The sequence below is a fragment of the Lissotriton helveticus genome, chromosome 1_1 (genome assembly GCF_964261635.1).
Source record: "Lissotriton helveticus chromosome 1_1, aLisHel1.1, whole genome shotgun sequence".
Taxonomy (NCBI): Eukaryota; Metazoa; Chordata; class Amphibia; order Caudata; family Salamandridae; genus Lissotriton; species Lissotriton helveticus.
The window spans coordinates 536,429,485-536,452,750 of record NC_136057.1 but is presented as its reverse complement, the minus strand read 5'-3'; the positions used below and the strand labels follow the sequence as shown (position 1 = coordinate 536,452,750).

The window sequence follows — 23,266 nt, the reverse complement described above, 5'->3', positions numbered from 1 at the left end:
CCTTCTTGCTTTGACCATTGGGACCGAGGGATGGAGTACTGGGCCCCCTCTCCTCTTTGCGGGGCCCAGGGATGGGGTCCTGAGCCTCTGCCTGGCTTTGCGAGGGAGCGCAACAGTGCTCCCTGTTCACTTTTCTTCTCAGGGCCCATGGATGGGGTCCTGGGTTCCTGCCTCTCATCGTGAGGGGGTGTGATGACACTCACTCATGCAGTTTCTTCTCGGGGCCCAGGGATGGGGTCCTAGGCCACTCCCTCACATCGCAAGGGAGCGCGGGAGCGCAATGCCGCTCTCTCGTGAAATGGCTTCTCTGCTTTAGTCTCAGGACCCTGACCAACCCCAGAGGCAGACATCTGATACAGTAGCAGAGCCCCATGCACTTTGTATCTGAAAAGAGGTCAAAAATAAGGGTGGGCGTAGTTGGCGGAGTACTACTATGCGGAATTCCCAAAGTTGAACAAAAACTCTGTGTGATTCCGCAACTTTGCTCCGCCAGACTCCCAATTAATAAAACAGATACCTCATATACTTTTGGTAAAATAACAAGTATCTCTGTCTTTACATGCTAAAATGTATATAGTCATTTCACAAAAGTGAAAATGAAAATTTAGCAAGCAGTGAGAGAGGTAAGGATTTTGGGATCCTCCCTTACCTAACCAAGCAGATGCCTTGAAAACAAAAAGCACATCTTGCTGAACGATTCGGTGGCCGTCCCATCCTCTTAGGACCACCCCAAGCACAGTTATGGGCAAAAATACAATTCCAACCAAAGGCCCTGCAAAGCATTATGGGACGAGATTAGCAGTGGGCAGTGAATATTATAGTATCCAATATCAAAATAATTCTATGAACAGCTGCAGTTCAACTAGTCGTTACTAGGTGTCCCTCACGAGTCAAATGCCGCAGGGGTGGAGCTCTTACACAGAGCTCCCGGACACTGAGATCAACTAAGCAGTGAGAAATTCCTGCTACCCCCCCAACATCGCCCCCCACGAAAACGAGGACTCACCGGACTCTTTCCCAAGGCGGGCAAGCCGAATCACGCTGTCTCCAGCTCCTGGAAACAGGGAAATAACGATCTGCGCCCGACTCCTCCATAACAGCTACGGATACCTCAGAGGTGATCGGCCCTGCGGTCACCCCGCTTTGGACCAGCGAGAGACCCAAATCTTGAGGACCCTGAAACATAACTTAGCAACAAGGACCCGCGGGAGCCCCGAAAGTGGAGGACCCAGAAACGTAACAACGAGGAAGCTGGCAAGGATCTTCCGACGATCTCCACCACACCTTCGCCAATGTCTGACCCCATGATGGCCGCCCGGGACATAAAACTAGCTCCGACATGCAAACTGCACCAGTGAGCCACCGACAATCGTCTGAGACTTGTCTAGAGTGTCACCACTAGCCAGGACCCCGGATTGGTGTACTATACGACTGTGAGCTACTGACAAGCCCCGCAGCCCAAACGCCATTGCCTGACGTCAAGATGTCCACCCCTGGCACGTAAACTACTCAGATTGGCCCTGCAGACCCCAAGTGACCCTAGAGCTCCATGCTCTAGACCTGCGAGCGACCCGAAAATTGAGGACACAGTAGGGTGAACAAAAAGAATAGAAAATTGCGAGCTACTGGCACGCCCCACAACGCAAATGCCAGTGCCTGACCTCAAGATGGCACTTAAACTCCTACGATGCACAAATGGCCGGTAAGTCTACGCCAACTCCTGAAATGCAGGGAGCGCGTTACTGTTACCACTACCGCCAGTCACAGTAGTGAAGTGATCAGGACCCCTGCTCCTTTAAGACTGCAACTCCCCCACGTCATGTGCCCTCATGGCCTGACCTTAAGATGGCTACTGATGGCTAACTCCTGGGTAACCGCACTGAGGATTCCCTGACCAACACTAGAGGTGGTCTGATCTCCCTACTACCTGCCTGTGCCACGGGTTCCAGTATCATTTCAATTCCTGACCCTGACTGCTACGCTCACTATCTGCTAACCTTCCACGTCTTCCATGACTGACCCCAAGATGGATACCTAGGTCTAACCCCCGGCTAAGGTGAGGTCCGATCTACCCACTAGGAGGGGCCTAACCCCCACAACACCGCACCATGACCTGCTGGCCACAGCAGCGAAGTGACAAGGGCCCTCCGCACCATAGAGACTGCAGCTCCCCCTCGCTATGTGCCCTCACAGCCGGACCACAAGATAGACACTGAGGGTTAACCCCTGGGAGTCCCTGACCAACACAAGAAGTGGTCTGACTGCCATACTACCTACCTTGTTCGCCGGCCCTATAAAGAATCAATACCTGGACCGTGACAACATCGCCTACCATCTGCTCCCCCCACCACTCCGGACTCATTGTCTGCCCCCAAGATGGCCGCCCAGGTATAACTCCCGGTAAACTCCCGGTAAAACACACCGGCAATGCACGGATCATCACACTATACAGGGATGACAACCCAGACTTTGCCTTCTATCATGCCATCTTACTCCGACCCCTACACACTGAACTATCTAAAACCACACAGCCCGAACTCCTTCTCTATTAGTCCCCCAACCTCTCATGCAAAGCAAGAAAAAACTTTAAACAAAAACTGATTAGGTAACACCCAGAATCACTTTTTGCGGACATATATCACTGCTCCTCCAAAGGCCTGATAAAAATGGATCTCATCTTCCACTCTGATAGACCCAGAAAATGGAACTCTATCCTCAGCTCTCAACTCCTCATCTCCAAAACTACCAACACGCCTCATAGCTACAAACTGATGATCGCAATCACTCACTGCACGAAGCGGAGCGGAAACACCTTTGTGACTATACACACAAACAGTACTGTCTTGATCCAAGCTAACAAAAACAACCTAGAGGCATTTGACTCACTCTTTCCCTCACTTCGGACTGCCCCTCCCACGCACCTCTCCTCCCCACCCACCCCTTCTCCTCTAACAACCGGACCCACCAGCTGAGCACACACTCCATCAACACTCCCTCTATCAACAACACCAGTTACGTGCCACAAGACACCACCTTAACCTCTGCCACCACGAACAAGGCTCTCCTTCCCCATCCGACCTTCACTTCACCCCCACCTACAACCTCCCCCATACTACTACAATCGACCTCAACACGTTACTCCAAAATACCTCCCTATACCCATACACAAAAGAACTTGGAAGCCTCTGCATGACCCCGCCAGCCCACGATCTTGCACAAAGCCTCCGTGGGCAACACTAGAACAACCAGACGGCAACATAGAATAGCCCGGCAACATAGCATAGCCACGCATCCCCCTCTAGGGATGAGCAGACCCCTTTGCCCCCACCTCAGTAGAGACAGAACAGACTCTCACCCTCCTAGAAACCCAGCTTGCAGCCATAATCCAGGGCTTTAATGTTATCCTTACTAACCTCGCCACGCTCCACAAGACCACTCAAGTTCCCCAACCCCTCACTCTAAAGGCTTCCCAAGGCTCCCTGCCTCAGCTGGATCTCCACCCCTCTCGAATCAGATACAGAGACCCAAAAGAACTAACGAGGCTATGTCCTCGAGTGAAGCAGCAGCTCTTGCCTCTTCATACAACACCCTAGCAACTGCCACCCCTTATTTCAAGATACAGGTGATCACTGGATTCAGAAGAGACAACTCCCCCCTTAAGCCCCCAGACCTCGAACCTCCCTTACCAGCATCCCCATGGCCCAGCTGAAGAAGAAGCAAAAATAAAAAGTGTCACCCTGCACCAACTGCATGCTCATAAACTGCAGATCAGCCTCCAAACATGCCACAGAGCTAGCAGAATCCATCCTTACCCATGAGATCGACATAGCCTTGATCATGAGAACTGGTTCAATGACTGCTTGCCACCAATCATGGACACTCTTGTGCCCCCAGGCTTTGCATCATCAACAAAGATCGTAAAGACCAAAGAGGCGGGGTATAGCAATCATTCACAATAACAACATATCAGTGATGGAAATCGACACCTGGCAACACCACCACATTCTCTGAGCCCTTGTCCAACCTGACTGCGCATTGTGCTCTCCGAGATGCAAATCACTTCATTCTGGGCGACCTCAACTTACACTGGAATGAAAATAGCAACTCTCTAATCCAAAACCTGAACGAGCTGCTGCTCAGCAACAACCTTACCCAACACTGCTCAGATGAAACCCGTAACAAAGGAGCAATGGTAGATGCCATTATCGCCCAAAGCGACATAATCACAATTGACCACATCCTACACGTCGACTGGTCCAACCACCACTTAAACCTATTCTGCATCACCCAATCAATCACATACCAACCTCCTACTCAAGACCTCCCAATATGGACGAGAAATCTAACTCAGATCACCCTGGGTGACCTAGAGGAAAGGGAAAGCTCGCTTCTTTCTATCTCCACAGATGATCTCTCTACCATGGAACTCACCCCTCACTACATCACAACCATGGCATCCATCCTAGACCAATTAGCCCCCCTGATAATGAAAAAAAACAGGAACATTCCATCCAGATCCTGGTTCAACACGGACATCAATGCAGAAAGAAGGCAACTAAGAGGTACAGAACAACTATGGAGGAACAACTCCTCCCAATGCCTACTTGAACAACTCAAAGCAGCCCAAAGGAATTATAAACAACACATCAACAACAAAAAATCCACCTTATTCTGCACTGCTCCGGACAACGCGAAGAACCGGCCTAAAGAACTCTTTAACATCACCAGGCAACAAACCTCCAAGCCCTCTGCAACCTCAGTGCAGACCTCCAAAGACCTGTGCGACAACTTTGCCAACTACTTCAAAAACAAATTCACCAAGATTGAGCTCTCACTAGCATCAACCTCAATCCCCCCTGCAAAAGCCTAGCCTCAGAGGCCGAAGTCAGCACACTTAAACACCCCAGAAAAACATGGAAATCCTTCAACCCCATCCCTGAAGCGGAGATTCTCAAACTGATCTCCACCTCCCAGATCTATGTGGAAACTTCCTCCATTGATGACATTCATAGACTCAACGACACCCTTAGAGAAGTTCAACAATGGCTATCAATAAACTCAACCAAGATAAAACAGAAATCCTCCTCATCTCTAACAAAGAAGAAAACCTGCATATTGTAGAATGGCTAAAAGCAATCGATGCTCTTGACGGCAACCTCATGCTGGCCAGCTCTGTAAAGTCTTTAGGAATCACTCTAGATGCCAAACTCGACATGTCCATACACATTAAAAACTCCGCAAAGAGCGCCTTCCTCAATCTGAAGCTACTCACCAAAATAAAGCCTTCATCCCGCCCAAGGACCTCATACAAGCCACTCAATCACTGGTGCTATCTAGACTCGATTTTGGGAATGCAGTCCTCAACGGCACAGCAAAATCCAATCTAGCTCCCCTCAAAACTACTCTCAATGCAGCAGCCAGAATGGTCACCGGAGTTAAGAAATATGAACACATCTCTCCCGCACTCGAGAACTAAAATGGCTCCCAGTTGGAAGGCGCACCAGTTTCAGAACTGCCTTCCTCACGGACAAAGCCCTTCACACAGGTAAACCCGACTACCTGGCCTCCAAACTCAAGAAGGCCGGTCAGGCTAGGAACCTCAGGAGCTCCAACATCCTACTACTCATCCCTATGAAAGCACACAAACAAAAAACAGCTAATCAATCCTTTGCTGGGAGCGCTCCCAAAATCTGGAACTTCATCTTCATGTGGAGAAGTGTGGCTCAATGGTTAGAGCGGCAGACCCTGATGCAGAGGTCTGGCCCGGGACCAGGGTTCAGTTCCCGCCTCGGCTGGTCTTGGGCTCAATTTCCCCAGACCTGATAATTCTCGCCTCGGTGCCTATTCTAATCATGGGTCCCACTCTGCAACTCTGGGCAATAGCTTGCTTAATCTACACAACAGCCCCAACAGCGCTGGGATGCCTGGCTTCACCTTGGGGGTGCCCAGGAGTGGGCATTTCACAGGGAAAAGCCAGGAAGGGTTCCGCAGCGGTATGAGTTCAGCGCCAAGAAACCCCATAGGGTATAAGTGCGCTTTACAAGTACAAATTAATTTAATTTAATTTAATTTCATCCCAGCGGATATCAGCACTATCCCTTCCTTTGTAAAATTCAAGAAACTCCTAAAAGTATTCTTCTTCAACCGTGCCTTCCAGAACCGTGAACTGACAGCAAAGCAAACCAGCATGCACTATACAGCACCCTGACACTGTGCTGTTAAGACCTACCTTTTCCCGCTCCCCGTTCTTCCTCGCCCCCTCCCCCTGAAAGAGGTTCATGACAATGTGCACCCATCTGGTTATCGCAGGACTCCCTTCCTCAATGTGGCACGACACGCTGGGACTTCGGAACCATTATATATACCACCGTCTTACTATGTCACTCTTGTATTTAAAATTTGTTGTAAAACGCTCTGATACCCTCGGGTCTGGCCTGCGCTATATAAAACTACTAAAATAAAATAAATAAATAAATTTTACACTAGGCTGCGAGAGCTAGCAAGCACCTATATGAACAATGACCCTCAGGAGGAACCGAGGGCCCAACTCATATAAAGGTGCAAGTCTGGCAGACTCAAAAGACAAATCCTATATCAACCTGGCATTATGCTCAATGAAAGTCCCTCTGCCACGGTCTGTCCCACAAGTGACCTGAGCAAATGTCATTGGCATTTTCCAAACTCACCCCCCAAGCTGGAACCCTGAGATATCAGACCATTCAAAATGGAAGCACTATCCACCCTTGCAGCAGACCAAATTGCATGTCCATCAACAAGACAAAGGATGACAGCCACCGTTACAGATGGCATGTGGATACTGTGGGTTCAACTCACACCCTCTAAAGGAGTCCTCAGCAAAAGTGAACGTTTGTTCCAACTTCCATTGTCCTAACCACTTTGTGGGGGTATTCAGAGGAAGCCAAGGCACCCTGTTGAGGGCGAGGCAGGGGCCAGTGCCAAGACACACTTGCCATAATGTCAGACCTGACCCAACTGAGCCCAGTTGGGATGCACCCACCTCGGTGGCTAAACATTCTGAAGATGATGAAATCTTCCTTATCTTTTGCACCTTAGAGAACCAGGACTCTCTGGGAAAACCATGGCCGACCTGCAGCATCTCTGTAGCTGGAGCAACGCTCCCTGCCATATTCAACACTGTAAACATATAACAATGTCTCGACGGGAATCAATATGGGGATAGACTTAATGAAATAACTTAATTATAATATACATAAATGATCACAAAAATAGTCCCAAGAACATAATTGAATGCAATAATATAGTCAAAGAAGGACAACCATATCAAATTTGCATAAATTAAATTGCAGCCTCATCCATATTTTTGAGGTTGTGTGGTAAAGTGAAACAGTGAGCACTTTGTGCTCGTGAAAACATGTAAACGATGCAAGTGAAGCCAGTGAAAAACATATAAGGAAAAAATGCTACAGCATATTGGACCAGAATTCAAAATTAAGTTATGCATTAATCAGTACAGTTGTGACGAAATATACAATCATGCCATTATTCAAAGCCAACATTGTTGCTTGTGAAAGACGACAGCGTTTTGATCTTATTGACTTGAGGTCATCATCAGGGCTTAGATAACACAACATTGAGTGATGGCTGCCTGGAGTGATCGTGGGCATGTGGGCATGTGGACGGGTACCGCCTGGGTGTGTAAATCCAGACGTCTAAGAGTCAGTCATCTGTTCACGGCATATCAGGGTGAGTTAAATCTAACCGGAAGTTCCAAAGCTTAGTATTTTGGCACCCAGTGAATTAATCCGGGACTCCCTGGTATTTCAACTGAATATGGCCACTCTTCTCCCCCCACCGCAGAGCTGAGACATTGTCCAGCCAGCTGAAGTGGAAGAACCTTGACATCCCTCCAGATTCACTCATTGACGACAGGCTACCTTAGACTTTTCCATCGAGACCCCCTCTTGGATTGTCCCCAACTGCCCTATCCGTGGGTTGTGTTTCCGTGACACCTTCCCAGACCGGATTTCCGCACCCTTGTTTTTTATTACGGCAGATGTCAGCTGCGAGCGTTAACTCACTTAAATCTGGGAAACCTATTTTAGTATTACTGAACGGAAATATGAAATGAGGTGATGTTACGTAGTGTAAGTCTGCTCTTTACCAGGTGTCGTACTTCAACAAGGAAGCAGCTCTACTTATTAAATCTTAATCAACATTACTTTACATCCAACACCCAGACTTGCAATATGTTCACTCTCACACAGAAATATAGGCGATGAAACTTAAAACTAACCACATGCTCATTTCAATTTATTGCTTAAACTTACATAGCTTAATCTAAACGTCCTAAATGCCCAGTCAGCCTGCTCCTCCTCGGCGATCATTTCCAGGGTAATGTCTCCGTAGACAACCGGGTCGTCAGTGAATGGCCAGTAATGGTCACACTTCACCTGCAAGAACAACACAGGCAATTTATTATAGAAGCATTTGAATCAACATATATTACATTATAGATGGAATGCTCTCTTTGTCCAAGGCTGCTAAGCGGCTTGAAATGCAGGGTAAAAATAAGAGAATATCACTTGTATTCATCAGAGTCTCTGCGGATGGGGTTTGGCGGCCAGGCTCCCCATTAATACACCATTTGTACAAGAACCTGATAAAATTGGATGCTTACAAAGGACACATCAGTGCCATCTGTAGTGTTAGGGATAAGCCAACTAATTTACCACATCCATTGTAAAAAAAAAAAGATGCTTTTTTTGCTCCATGTTTTGTAAGCGACAGTGTCTGGCACCTAATAGGAGGAGAAATAATCAGGAAAGAGCTTGGTGAGTCATCTCCCTCGTCCTCCACCCCTGCCACAGACTATTAACGGCAACAGGGCAGTGTTTTAGAAATGCCGCTCGCAGCCATGAAGTGGGAATACCTTTGCTGGATCTTATTTTAGCCGTGGCTGGACTCTGTTTCTAAACCCTTCACCACCCGCCCTGCATCTGGAGCCTGATTTTCAAGGACCTCAGGGCTTTCATCGCCGTTGCTGTCGGGGCAGGGACTGCGAGACCCAGGGTGCTTAGCGCGTCATCACCTCAGCACACCTGGTGTCTCTTCCCGCCCCCAGCCCCCTCGCGGCAATAAACGGCTCGCGGGCCCCGCTCCGCTGGTGCCGCTCGCAGCCGTGAAGTGGGAATACCTTTGCTGGATCTTATTTTAGCCGTGGCTGGACTCTGTTTCTAAACCCTTCACGACCCGCCCTGCATCTGGAGCCTGATTTTCAAGGACCTCGGGGCTTTCATCGCCGTTGCTGTCGGGGCAGGGACTGCGAGACCCAGGGTGCTTAGCGCATCATCACCTCAGCGCACCTGGTGTCTCTTCCCGCCCCGAGCTCCCTCGCGGCAATAAACGGCTCGCGGCCCCCGCTCCGCGGGCACCGCTTGCAGCCGTGAAGTGGGAATACCTTTGCTGGATCTTATTTTAGCCGTGGCTGGTCTCTGTTTCTAAACCCTTCACGACCCGCCCTGCATCTGGAGCCTGATTATCAAGGACCTCGGGGCTTTCATCGCCGTTGCTGTCGGGGCAGGGACTGCGAGACCCAGGGTGCTTAGCGCATCATCACCTCAGCGCACCTGGTGTCTCTTCCCGCCCCCAATCCCTTATTTAAACCCTTTTAACCCCGCGCTCGCGGGACGCGCGCGGGACACAGCCTGGGGCTAAGCCCGGGCAAAGGGCGGGCCCTCTGAGGCCCTCCGAGGACTGTAGGGACTGGACTGGGCAAGTCCCCTTGTAGTTTGTACCATTTTGAGCTCGCTAAATAGCAAGTATAACTCTTTTATTTTGTATAGTCTTAGACAATTCTTTGCCTCATATTTCGGCTAGGCTAGTTGGTCTCATCTAGTTACAGTAGCATTGTGGTTTTTCTTCATGTTCCCTATGTGGTATAAATTTGATTGTGTCATATGCTGATATTAGTATTGTTTAAAAGGTATGTCCTCCCGCGAAACTCGCACCCAGGCTGCAGCAGGAGCCAAAAACAAAACCAAAAAATTGACTAACACATTAGATAATTTTATTTTATGTACAAATTCTTTAATTGACCAGGGTATTGTCCTTATGGAAAGGAGGGTATCACAAGACCTTGCTCAGGCCAAAAGGTCGTCATTAGACACGCACTGGTGGCCGACGCTTCTCTGTGAAAGCTTCCACCAGATGGAACTCACTCCCCCGTACCCTCAGACTGGAACCCAGCTATCTTATTTTTAGAAAAAAATTGAAAACACTTCTATTTCCGAAATAACGTCCCCCCCTTTTTCTTCCTTTTTTTTTTTTTTTTTCTCCTCCATCTCATCTGGATATCAAAATCATTACAGCGCGGGGATGCCTTCGGGTCACCAGGCGCTCTACAAGTCGTTAAAATAAATAAATAAATAAATTAGGGAGTATAGCTTCTGCACGTACTCCGACCAAAGCTATAAGTAATTCTGCTCCACTTCCATTGCAGGATGAATCTGTGACCCTTAGTTCTACTAAGCCCCAAACTCCCCTTCTAGATCCTCCTCTTGTATCCTTATTAATTTCTCCAACACCGACACCTCTTGCCAACAACTTAGTAGTTACATCTGTTTTGGTTCATAGGGAGAATATTCATTCCAAAAGTGATACACTGACAGGAGCAAGCCACATTCCTAATCAAACACCCTCCCAGGTGACTGGCGCAATTTCAACTAACCAAAACACGCTGGGCCCTTTAGGAAATGTGGCTTGCGCCAGTGGTAGTACTAAGGAGGGAAGGGTTTCCCTGGCTTCTTCTTCAGGGAATGCAAAGGCACAGTATGTTTCTCATCCCCTACCAATGGGCATTCCTGATGATACAGGTTCGAACATTAGCCTGGTCAGTATCCTGGATAATAGCAGTTCTGATGAATCTTTAGAAGATCCTGAGGACGAGAATGCATCATTCTTAAGTTCTCTAACTGCCCTTATTAGGTCCTTACTTCTGCCCCTGGAGACTAGACTCCAAGGGATAGAACATCAGCTCCAGGCCCTTTGCCAGGAGCTAAAACCCAAGGGGGGAAATATCGCCAAAGGGGATTCTAATACACCAGCCCCCATCGGTAAACCACTGTCTCTGGCTAAGACTCATCTTGCAGGGGATAATCCTATTTCTAAGAAACGTCTGTCTAAAACCCCCTCTCAAAAAGATAATAAAGCCTGTTCTAGTAAGCCAGCTTCTACCGTCCCAACTAAACCTCAGAAACCAGCTGACCCCGTTACTTTAGGCCCTAATCCCCCCTCTTCTCATTTTGAGAAACCTAGGGTACGGCGGAACATTAGTTTACCACCTGACACTTCTCCCTATGTGATAGTTTTAACAGGCGTCCCGGAGCTTACACCTGCTACCTCTGAACCCTTTTGGGCACTTAAAAACAAAGTTTGCTATTGGTTAAATAGGAACCTTCCTCCTCCACCGAATATTAACAACAAAATTATTATGGTGGAGAGGGCCCCATGGGTAGGAGAAAATAAGAAAAATTTACAGGGAGATTGTGTCGTGGTAACATTTGAAGACCCGCGATTAGTGGAATATATTTGCTCTGGGTCCCGATGTAAAAACGATTCCATGATTTTGGTTAAACCCCTGTCATACTTTTATATGTTCCCGGAACACTGTGACAACAGGTGGAGTTGGTTGAGGGTACCTAACCATGAACGAGATAGGATGAGACCCGAATACTTGGGGGGGCAGCACCCTTGTAATTGGGGCGGGGATGGTAACAGAGGTTGGAACACAATACGAAAAGGTGCAGGGAGGTCCACCAATGGACATAAACAGTTTAATGAGGAGTGGTTGGGCCCACAGCTTAATTATCCAATCTCATGTTATAATCGTTTCAGTGGTCTGGAGGGAGTTGATTGACTCCCATCCCAGTCCTCTGGTCAATTGGGTAAAAGGGAAGTGTTAGTTACCACGGAGATCAATCTAATCTAACTATGGTCGGCTCAGCCAGTTCAGGAAACACTAGACTAGGTCCAGGGGATCTAGAACCCAGTATCTTGGGCATAACCAGGGCAGCATCTGTAGTCTCTATTCCCATTAACATCTTGTCATGGAATATAGCAGGACTAAAAAAAAATCTTGCTAACCCTGAATGGAATGACTTTATTAACGATTTCCATATATGTATGTTCCAAGAAACCTGGTGCCTGTCCCCACAATACAAAAATGGTTATTCCACCTTTTTCATCCCTGCAGTCACTGGGGGAAAAGGTCACCCATCTGGTGGCCTTCTTATTTGGGTTAAGGTGAACCTGAACTGTACTGTTACCACCCATAAAACTGACTCTAATGACATTCTGTATATCACCCTTACGAGTCAGACCGGGGGTTTTAAATTTGAATTTTTTTGTATTTACACTAGAGGCCTCCAAGGTGGGGTTGCCTCACCTACAATAGAGCTGCTAGATGGAAGGTTATCAGAACTACCACCCAGATCGAAAATATTAGTAGGGGGGGATTTTAATTGCACTTTTGAACCCCTAGATGATGAAGAGACTTTGGGTTTAAACTTAGAGGACTGAAGACAGTCTATACCTCCTTTAGCTCTCGTACCCATTAAGAAATGGACATCCAGAGCAATCCAGCTGAATGCTCTGGTATTAGAACATAACTTACGGGCTCTAAATGGACGGACCTTGTCAGATCGCGATGGTGCAATGACCTATAACAGGCTAGGTTACCCATCTCGAATTGACTATATTCTTTTAGATATACAATCATGGTCTGCCCTAGTAGATATGGAGGTAAGGCAATCTTCAGATAGTGACCACAATCCATTATGCATGAAAATTCATTGGGAAAATGGGATTGATAAATCCGAAAAACCAGTGATTACTAAGGAGGTTTATCCCACTAATAATAATCGGAAATTAAAATGGAATGTGGTCAAGTGTGAAGAGGAGAAACTTAAAAACATCAAAGAGTTAGTCTCAGTAGAAACCTGTAGCCTTATAGCTATGGCTCTAGCAATACCCAACTCTGACGGGTCCAATCTGCTAGTCTCCTACAAGAATTTAATAACCAAACTAGGAGCTTTTTTTTGTAAAAGGCCCCAGGAGAATCCAAGGTTTTTTTTTTTTTAAACATTTTTATTGAGGCAGATGTCGCAAACCACAGTGTCAAATGAAAAAAAAACCAATGCCATGTTACAGAGTCTGTATGGAGATTGTTAAGTAGCTTAATCCGCAAAGTGATGAGTACGTAAGCCAGACATCTGGGTTGCACCATGCAGCATGAGAACTGTCACAGTAGAAAAACTTTTCTAATAAAGCAATCTACACACAAATTACACAATACCAATAGGTCAAAAAAAACAAACAAAGAATAAAAAAGGGACAACAACATGATAAGTAGAGTGCAAGACTAGTACAGTAAAGCTATCATTATCACAGTAAGTGGTATCCTAGCCAATGATCACATCACCATAAACATATATCCGGAACCTTTTCACCCAGGAAGGAGGTGGACCAGCAGCATGAGGTCGCATAGTGCCGAGTCGTCGAAAAGAGCTGAAAGGTGTGCTGCGTGAGCGTGGATGGGACATACCCCTGCATAGGTCCGAAGTACCCTAGTATCGGGAACAGCATCGGGTCCCCGCCCAGCAGGCCCCGCCTCCACACCAAGAAGGTAGTGGCCAACAGTCGCAGAGGCACAACCAGTGAGGAAGTGTGGAATGCGGGCCCCAAGGTCTAGCCCACTCCGGTCGGATTGTTGGGATGCAGGGACTGGGAGGGAGCCTCCAGCGTTTTCCGTGAAATGTATTGGCGGTATGGACCCCAAATGTCTGTAGGGCGGGAGGAGGCCGGGATTTGGTCAGAATACTCCACACTATTCACATTGCAGAATGCCACGCTCCTAAGCCAAGTGGCAACTGAGGGAGCGCGTTTCGAGCACCATAGCAGCGCGACCTCTCTCTTGGCCAGAAGGAGGCAGATAGACGCCAACTTGCGGAGCTTGCGGGGGAATTCGGACATGTAGCCCATCAGTGCAATTTCTGGAAGGACCGATAGGGGCAGCCCCAAGATCTCACCTAGTGTGTCGTGTATTTCAACCCAGTAAGAGTGCAGCTTCGGGCAAGTCCAGGCAAGATGAGCGAAGTCGGCCTGGGGGGCATTACATTTAGGACAAGTATGGGGACGATTCGGGTCGATTCTGTGAGCCAGCGCAGGTGTGTGATACAGCCTACGAAGGAATTTAAAATTAATAAGTTTGTGTCTGCTGTTCATAGAAACTTCCCCGGTCATGGCACAACATGCGCCCCACTGGTCGTCAGTTATCTGAATGCCCAGGTCCAGTTCCCATGCGGCCCGCACCGCCTCGTCCGACACTGGAAGGGAGGACAGGCAGAGTTTGTAGAGTTTGGACACAACGTGAGCCCCTGAAGAGGTCTGGATGATGTATGTGAGAGCCAGAGTGTCCGTGGGCGGCAACGGGAAAGTGGGGAATGTAGCCCGCAACAGTGCCCTCAGTCTCGCAAACACAAACGTGTCCATAAAAGTGCGGTCGGTGAAGCGGGGGTCTTCGGAAATGGAAAGAGCGTGGCCGTCAGGGAATAAGTCACCCATAGTGTGCAGTTGGTACTTAGCAAGTGTACGACTAATCAATGTCTCGCCCGTAATGGGGAGCCAATGTGGGTTGGGAAGTGGGAGTGCTGGGGAGTAAAGTATGTCTACGCGCAGCAAGCGTCTGAGTTTGTCCCAAGCCCAAGTCGTAGTAGTGAGAGGGAGTATGTCGTGAGGGTCGCGGGGGAAGCCTTTGGGAAGCACGGCATCCAGCGACACAGGGAGCGCCGCGTCTGCCTCAGGTTTTAAATGTTGAATCCTGGCATCTGGGTGGTACCAGGGGTGGGAGTAGGAGCATTGGGCCACCAGGTAGTATATATGGAAGTCTGGTACCCCAAAACCGCCCCTCTCGTAAGGCAGTGTCAGCGTGCTCCAGGCGAGGCGAGGGCGTTTGCCCCCCCAAACCAGTCTGAGTAGGGCTGTGCGCAATTGGGTGAAAAAAACCTGCTTTAAAGGGATGGGGATGTTATTGAACAGATATAAAAACCGGGGCAGAACCACCATCTTTACTATTGCTATGCGCCCAGCCATCGATAACGGAAGGCGGAGCCAGCGATCAGTGTTGTCTTCTAAAAAATCAAGGGCACGGCCATAGTTCAGGCGGATAATGGACGTAGTATCTAAGTGGATATGTATCCCTAAGTATTTGACTGAGTCCTCGCACCACTCCAGCGGGAGGGAGCAGGGCCATCTCGCCGTGGCGTTGGTGAGAGGGAATAACTGCGATTTGTGCCAATTAACCTTTAGACCAGAATAGTCCCCAAATCGCGTAATTTCCGAAAGCAAAGGTTGCAGGTTGGTCTCAGGGGCACGGACATAAAGAACCATGTCATCTGCGTAGAGTGACACCAGAAGAGGCCCAGTACGGAACTGGAGCCCCCTGTGCAGATGCTGCTCTTGAAAGTGACGGACCAGGGGGTCCATGGCCAGTATAAAAAGTAAGGGGGACAGGGGGCATCCCTGTCGCGTACCTCTGGATAGAGTAAACCTATCAGTGATGGTGCCATTAAGGCGAATGCGAGCCGTGGGAGCTGTGTACAGCAATTCAACAGTCGCCACAAACATTGCAGGCATGCCCATCCTACGCATGACATCTAAAAAAAAAGGCCACTCCAGAGTGTCAAAAGCTTTCTCGGTATCCAGAAAGACTGCAGCAGCCGGGACGTCAGGGTCAATTCTATGCAGTACCGAGAAAAGAGTGCGAAGGTTAAGGGAAGTGGATCTCTGAGGGACGAAGCCAGCCTGCACCGGCGAAATAATAGAGTTCACCAGCAGCGCAAGCCGCAGCGCGAGCACCTTGGCCAGGATTTTATAATCCAAGTTCAGGAGGGACAGCGGGCGATAAGAGCTGCAAACCGTTGGGTCGCGGCCCGGCTTGGGTAACAGTACTATAACTGCCTCACGGAGCGTGGGAGGGAGAATACCGGACTCCAAAGCTTCAGCATAAACCTCAACCAAAATGGGCACCAGTTCCTCCTTGTACGTCTGATAGAAATCGGCCGTAAAGCCATCCAGGCCCGGCGCTGAGGACCCCTTCAGTGAGTCTATCGCTTCCACTATCAACTCGGGTGTGATGGGATCTGCCAAGAAATCCTGCATATACCTCTCCAAGAAGACCATAGCTATTTCATCAATATAGGGACCCGGGTCACGGTGTTCGTCGGAAAGGGCAGACTTGTAAAGGCGTTTGTATTAGGTCAGGAATGTATTGCATATGGCGGGAGTATTGTAGTGCAGCATGCCATCGTCATCAGTTATTCGTGTAATGTACGCAGCTTGTCGAGGCGGGCGCAGCAATTGGGCCAACAATTTGCCAGGTCTGTCTCCCTCACCGTACCGGCGCGCAGTTTGATACTTGCCCAGATAATTCAGCTCTCTGTCCGCCTCGTCCCTGAACTGCAAAAGGAGCTCAATGCGTTTCGCCTCGTGAACAGGGGAGGGATCAACGACAATTCGGGATTCGATGGCCAACAGGTCAGCCTCTAAGCGGGTCAGGGAAGTTCGGATTTCACGCAGCGCACCGACATGTTTGGTAATGCAGACTCCCCTAATAGTAGCCTTGAACCCCTCCCACAGAGTGGCCCATGTGGCCACCGAGCCAGTGTTGAGGTCGAAGTAGTCCTCGATCGCAGAGCGGATCCCCTCAGTGAAAACTGGATCCGCAAGCGCGCGCCCTGGGAATCGCCACTGCCGTTCGTATCCACCCAGCCTTGGGACCGCAAGCGCCAGCACCACGGGAGAATGGTCAGAGAGCGTGCGCGGTAGGGTGCGGAGATCAGTGACCCAGCCTGCCAGTCCCGGAGAAAGGAGCCAGTAGTCTATCCTGGTGCTCGTGCTGTGGAAGCTGGAGTGGTGCGTGAAGGAAGGGGAGGTAGTGTGACGCGTCGCCTCTATGTCCTGAAGTGAAAAGTGGGAGCAGATATCAGCCATCACAGCGCGGGATATTGGTTTGCGGTCAGGGGAGATAGAAGTGCTGTCTCTGCCAGGGTTCATCAGCAAGTTAAAATCTCCCCCCATCACCAGCAGGTCAATGTCAGCGTGTAGCAGAGATAGGTGCAACTCCTCAAGATGGGCCGGAGAGTCTACATTAGGACCATACACCCCCACAATTGCTACCTTATATCCGAAGAGCACCCCCTGGAGAATCGCATAGCGCCCCTCCCCATCCACCTTGCTACCCGTCAAGACAAAAGGTATACGTTTGTGCACCAAGACCGCCACACCCCGTGCATACCGACTAAAGCACGAAAACACTCTATGGGCCCCCCATCCCCGCGCAAAGGAAAGTGTGTCAGACTTAGCCATATGCGTCTCCTGTAAAACAAGCACATCAACATTATGTCTCGTTGCATACTGTAAAACCAGTTTCCGCTTCCGGGTGGAATTCAAGCCTCGGACATTCCATGTCATTAACGTTAAACTAGAAGGGCCAGTCTGTAATCCTAACCGGGCCATAGAGTCAAATCAAGAATCAAGGGCGTGAAGAGGCCAGTTAGCAAATCTTCGTCTTGCGTCTCACACTCAAATACCAAAAACAGGAAAAAACAAGGAAAAAACCCAACCCCCCCTCCCAACCCACTACCCAGCCTCCCAGCACCCCATGAGAGGCAGAACCCCCTTAGTTGCAAATCAGTAATGCAGAACAATAAATGCAAAATGGGGAAAACATGCGAAATCAGCTGCATATTGCGATCTAGCAAAACCAAGAAAAGGAAACAAAACAGTACGGCACGCGCCATGGGGGGAGGCAACGCAAACCCCCGAGCGGGCAACCCAACGGAACGGTGGGAATGTCAATGATGAATGTTAGTAGAAGAACTGGAAGTCATCCCTGCAAAGAAGAAGAATGCAACAGAGCTAGAGTGATGGGGCATTCAGCCCTGGCCAGCGTCCGTAAATAAATCATCGCTCGCCTGAGTGTCATGAATGACAGGAGAAGTGGATCCGGAGCCCGCGGCCGACCCAGGCCCCTTTTTGTACGAGTGGCAGAAGTCCTGAGCCTCAGCTGGAGAGTCAAAGATACGGAACCGGCCAAGGGCCTCCACTTTCAGCCGGGCCGGGTAGAGCATACTGTACTTGAGGCCCAGGTTTCGGAGCGCTGCCTTGACGCTGGTGTATTTCCTCCGAGCCTCCTGCACCATAACAGTATAGTCAGGAAAAAAGGACAGTTTGCTCCCCTGCCACCTCACCTCACCCATCTCACGTGCCGCCCGAAGCGCGGCATCGCGGTCACGAAAGTTCATTATCCTGGCAATTGTGGGTCGGGGCAGCTGACCAGAACGCGGTTTGGGACCCAGGGACCTGTGTGCCCTTTCCACAACAAAACCAGCCGTAAAGGTGTCTTTGCCAAACAGTTCAATAAGTAGGTTCTCCCCGAAGGTGTCAAATCGGCCAGTGGCTGTAGTCTCCGCCACGCCAAGGATCCTGATGTTATTCCTCCGGCTGCGCGCCTCCAAATCCTCGTTCTTGATGGCGACATCCTTTAAAATCTTTTCCACCCTCTCCAGGCGCTTCAAAGCTTTGGAAGACCCATCCTCCAGGTCGGATATTCTAGACTCCGCGAGATCCAGGCGCCGATCGTGGGCTTGCACCGTAGAGTTGATGGCAGAGAGTTTCTGCTCCAGACTGTCGAACCTAGTATCCAGCGCCTTGAAGCCTGCGCGCATCTCCCCCATCATGGCAGCCATCATTGTCGCGGCGTCACCTGTATCCAGCGCCACGGAGGCCCCCGATGTAGCACCCGGAGGGAGGTCGGTAGTCGGGGGAGGAGGCTTGTCAAACTGTAGGGTTCTCTGAGCAGGGTCCTTCTTCCCCATAGTGGAGGATGGCTGACGAGGTCGCAGACGTTGCGACAATGGCGGGGAGCAGGGATCAATCTTAGAGCAGGACAAGCAACAGACCACCAATGCCAGGAATCGCCGGGCAGCACTACTGGCAAGTGGCCGGCACGCAGCCAGAGGAGCAGAAGCAGGGGAGACCAAGCAGTGGCAGGCAGCGCTATAGGAAGCTCCGGTGTGTAGGCGGTAACCACTCCCGACGGAGTGCAGCAGGTAAGGCCTTCAGACCGCAAGGTAGGGCGGCACCTCGCCCAGACTCTCAGCGGGGCTGTAATTTGGGCTCGGGAGCGCCCTCAAACCGTCCAGCAGGCACACAGCTCACCCCGCCTCCGCCCCCCCCTCGCGCCCGCAGCCAGTCCCCCAGCTCCGCCCGAGCCCAAAATCTAGTCCCCGGCTCCCGGGCCTCAACAGGCCTCACCCGGAGCACCAGCGTCGCTGTCAAAATGGCGCCGAGGTCCGGAACACTCAGCTTTCCTCCGCCGCGTCCGAAGCGAGCAGCCGTCCCCACAGCTCGTCAATCCCTCGCGGGCTGCCAGTGAACATCCGGAGGCTGGACACGGCCGGCAGTAGCAGCGGGGATGCACTTTACATTCCTTTTCCGTCCGTTTCGGGCGCCCGCCCGGAGGAGCCTCACAGCGATGCGGCCATTATGGTTGCCGCCGTGGCCACCCTCAGGAGAATCCAAGGTTTACCCATGAATCCTTAAAGAGCAACCCCTGGTATTCGGCAAACTGCCGGGAAAAAAGAAAAGCTATTACTCTAGTGATCAAAAGCAGGGACCCGGTCGCAGTCCGAATGGCTAGAAAGGAGTACCGCAACAGTATAATATTAGTCAAAAAGGACTGGGAGGAGGAGCACTGGCAGCAGCTTAAGACTGCAGCCCGTGGGAAAAATTCCATTATTTTTTGGAAATTAATCAATGCTTTTGATAGAAGGGGGGTAGAGCCAATTTTAAATCACATAACTGAACAGCAATGGTATTCCCACTTTTTAAACTTATATTGCGAGGATAGCCTCAAGGGACCAACGATATCTCCATCCGTTGAAATTCAAAGTAAGATCTGTACGAAGTCAAACCCCAAGGACCACTCGTTTTCTCAGCGTGAGGTACAGGATGCCATCTCAAAAATATTACCTGGGAAGGCGGCTGGCCCAGATGGCCTCCCGGGGGATCTGCTACTGCATGATCCTAAATTATGGGCAGATTTCATAGCATGTCTAATGAATTTAATACAGCTTGGTCATCCGGTCCCAGAATCCAGGAAGGGCGCAGAGGTCATTACCATATATAAGAAAGGCGATAGAGAGGACTCTGCCAACTACAGACCAATAAGTCTAATAGATACCATCCAAAAGGTAGTTGGCAGGGTCATCATAAATAGAACTGAAGCCTGGCTCTTGGATAAAGACATTCTGTCCCATTTCCAGGCAGGGTTTAGGCGTAACATCGGTGCAATGGACCAGGTTTTTAGATTTTGTGCAGTCTATTGGAAGTCAGTAACAATTACTAAGGGCAGCTTATATCTGGCTTTCATAGACTTGAAAACAGCATTTGATGTTATACCACGTACCAAGCTCTGGACAGTCTTATCTGATATGGGTTTCCCCGGCTACCTGCTGCAGTTTATTATTAAACTCCACAAAGTGAATTATACAAGGATTCGCTGGGGAAGTCAGGGCCAACTGACAGGGAGGGTACCGGTCAACAGAGGAGTGCGGCAGGGATGTGTGATGGCTCCGACTCGGTTCTCCCTCTTTATAAACGGGGTGGTGGACCATCTGAGGGAGGACCCTACGGATGCTCCTGTCCTTGCCGGGGAGAAAACACCTATTTGCTGACGATACCCTCTTGATGTCCAAAACCCCTATGGGCTTGCAGAGATTACTTGATCGTTTCAGTGATTTCTGTAAAGCTCGAGGGTTAACAATTAACACCTTAAAAACCAAGCTGATGGTATTATCTGCTAATAAAAAGCATAGGAAGGCTAATCTCTCCCTGAGTGGCACCCCTCTCGAGGTAGTGGATGAATTTGATTACCTTGGAGTGAGGCTTTGTAATAAAATGAGATGGAACTCCCATATTTCTAAAATGGTTTTAAACCTTAAAAGGGCTTCTGGGGCGATATTAATGAACAAGCGTCTTTCTATTAGTAGACCCATAGCCCCGGCTATGGCAGTCTATGAGGGGAAAGCTCGAGCATCGGCAGTTTACGGTTCTGAACTCTGGGGCATGGAGAACACCAAAGTACTGGCTGTGAACAAGTTTATGAGAAACATAGTCTCGCTCCCCCAATCGACCCCTTTGAAACCATTATTTTTTTACATGGGCCAAAGATCGATTTCTGATTTAGTCAAAATCCGCCCATTGTTATTTTGGGTACGCCTCAGAAGGTTCCCCGAACTAGCTAATTATGCTCTAGTGCTGGATGAGCTAATTAGATTGAATACAGCCAATAAAATAAAATGGTTGAACAAATTAAAGACCTTGGTGATATCTATAGGTCTGGGCGACTCTTGGACCACCCAAACCCCCCCCCCCCCTGAAACAAGTTGTTAAAAAACTATATTGGGATTGGGTTGAGGTAAATGAACTAACTAACTCAAACTGGGGTTCATTAACGAATAACTTCCTTGAACACAGGTCCTCCAGGAAGTTAGAGTCATTTTTGGATTTTATTCAGACTCCCTGTGATAGATCTTTGTTCCTGAAATTAAGATATGGCACCCTTCCTCTTAACACGTTTTTGGAAGGGTGGAAGGACAGGAGGGAATCTGACCTAAAATGCCCAGGTTGTTCATGTCTCAAAGAATCCCTCTGCCATTTTTTGTTTGCTTGTATTGCTTACAAGCAGGCTAGAATAAAATGGCTGAAGCCGGTTTGTAGAGAGCTAGGAATCAGGGACTACAGAACAGCTTTGCGCATTATTTCAACAAATTCAACTTCTATGTATATTGTTTGTGGAGTCGCTAAATATTTGGCAAGCGCTTGGTACACTAGGTCTAAATTGTTACCCAAAGTTTGATCAGTTTTAGCAAGGAAAATTCCTTCTTATATATGTTCCATTTAATTTATTATCTGTTTTAAGTAAATGCTATTTTAAATGTAATGAGATTTGTAATAATCGTAATACTGCTCATGTATTTGTGTATGTTAGAATGTCTGTACTTTTATGAAATTTCTTTTTCGAATAAAGTATTACAACAGAAATGACGGCAATAAGGAATAATTCTAGTCTAAGAGCATATCAGCCGAAAGAGAAAGGGTCCAATTTTGATTTGGGTGATGTAGGAAATCTGTAATTTCTGCATGATCACTCTGTGTTTTTGCCATTTTCTGGATCCTATGTTTGCTGCAGTTAGGAACCTGTAACGTCTGACAATTTTATTCAGTACCAGAGGGCTTGACCTGTGTCCCTAAGATGGTACTGTCAAAATTGGTTTCCCCAATTGATTTATTTACTTTTCTTTAAGTAAATGGTAGATGGTGTAGAATATTTACCAATAGAATGGAATGTAAATCTCATGTAGGGTCTAAGTGTGAATTTACACCACATGCATATTTTACAAAGACATACACTACCAGCAATACCACTGTGCTCTGGCTGGGCTAAAGTACTAAGGGCACTGCAGCGACACATGGAAAGCAAAAACGCTTTGACATGCTAGTAAACCTATTTCTATATATTAAGTCACTTCTAAAGTGTGCCTTGTAAGGCTGCTGCTCAATATATGAAAAAGTGTCACAGTAAATCTTTGCTATAGAGTGTCCTCAAAGATAATGAATGTTCATACGCTGTTGTCCCTATATCTGTTCAGCTAGATTCTCCAAGAAGGGGTGTATGTATAATTTAAATCCTTAATTTTGAACTTTCATTGTGGAAATGTTATAAAAAAGAATTATTTATGTTCACTCAGTTTTCAAACTCTAATTTAATTGTGAAATCAGATAAGTGATAACTTTAGTGCAAAGTAGCATTATAAATTTGTATTTTGTGCTGCCTGGGTCGATTCTGGGTTAGAATACCTTTTGCCACTCTTCTCACATCCAGAGGCTCAATGCACATTCCTGGCTGGGGTTAACAACTTTACTTTTCATGTAATAATGGCTATTCTTTTTAAATAGAGTGTACGTGATCCCATTCAGTCCCATTCAGTTCCAGTACCCTCCTAGATTTTTAGTCTCCAGTCCTGGCAGTGTAGTGCATTTCTTGGCTTTGATAGAGGGAGGACATCTTATCTAAATAGGACTGTGATTTAGAGATAGTCAGAGATCTTTCTATTAGAAGAAGGGGTTAGCTGTTTTGGATTAATGGCTTCTGGATTTTTAAAAA

General features: G+C 48.5%; 1 protein-coding gene across 6 annotated transcripts in view; it reads right to left on the bottom strand.

The window, feature by feature from the left end:
• PTPRO (protein tyrosine phosphatase receptor type O) overlaps nucleotides 1-23,266 on the bottom strand; it is a 1,002,672-nt gene that overhangs the window by 65,804 nt on the left and 913,602 nt on the right. For all 6 annotated transcript variants that reach the window (XM_078674019.1, XM_078674018.1, XM_078674014.1 and 3 more), the window contains one exon: nucleotides 8,310-8,432. In XM_078674019.1, the coding sequence (XP_078530145.1) occupies nucleotides 8,310-8,432 (123 nt within the window). The remainder of the gene's footprint in view (nucleotides 1-8,309; nucleotides 8,433-23,266) is intronic.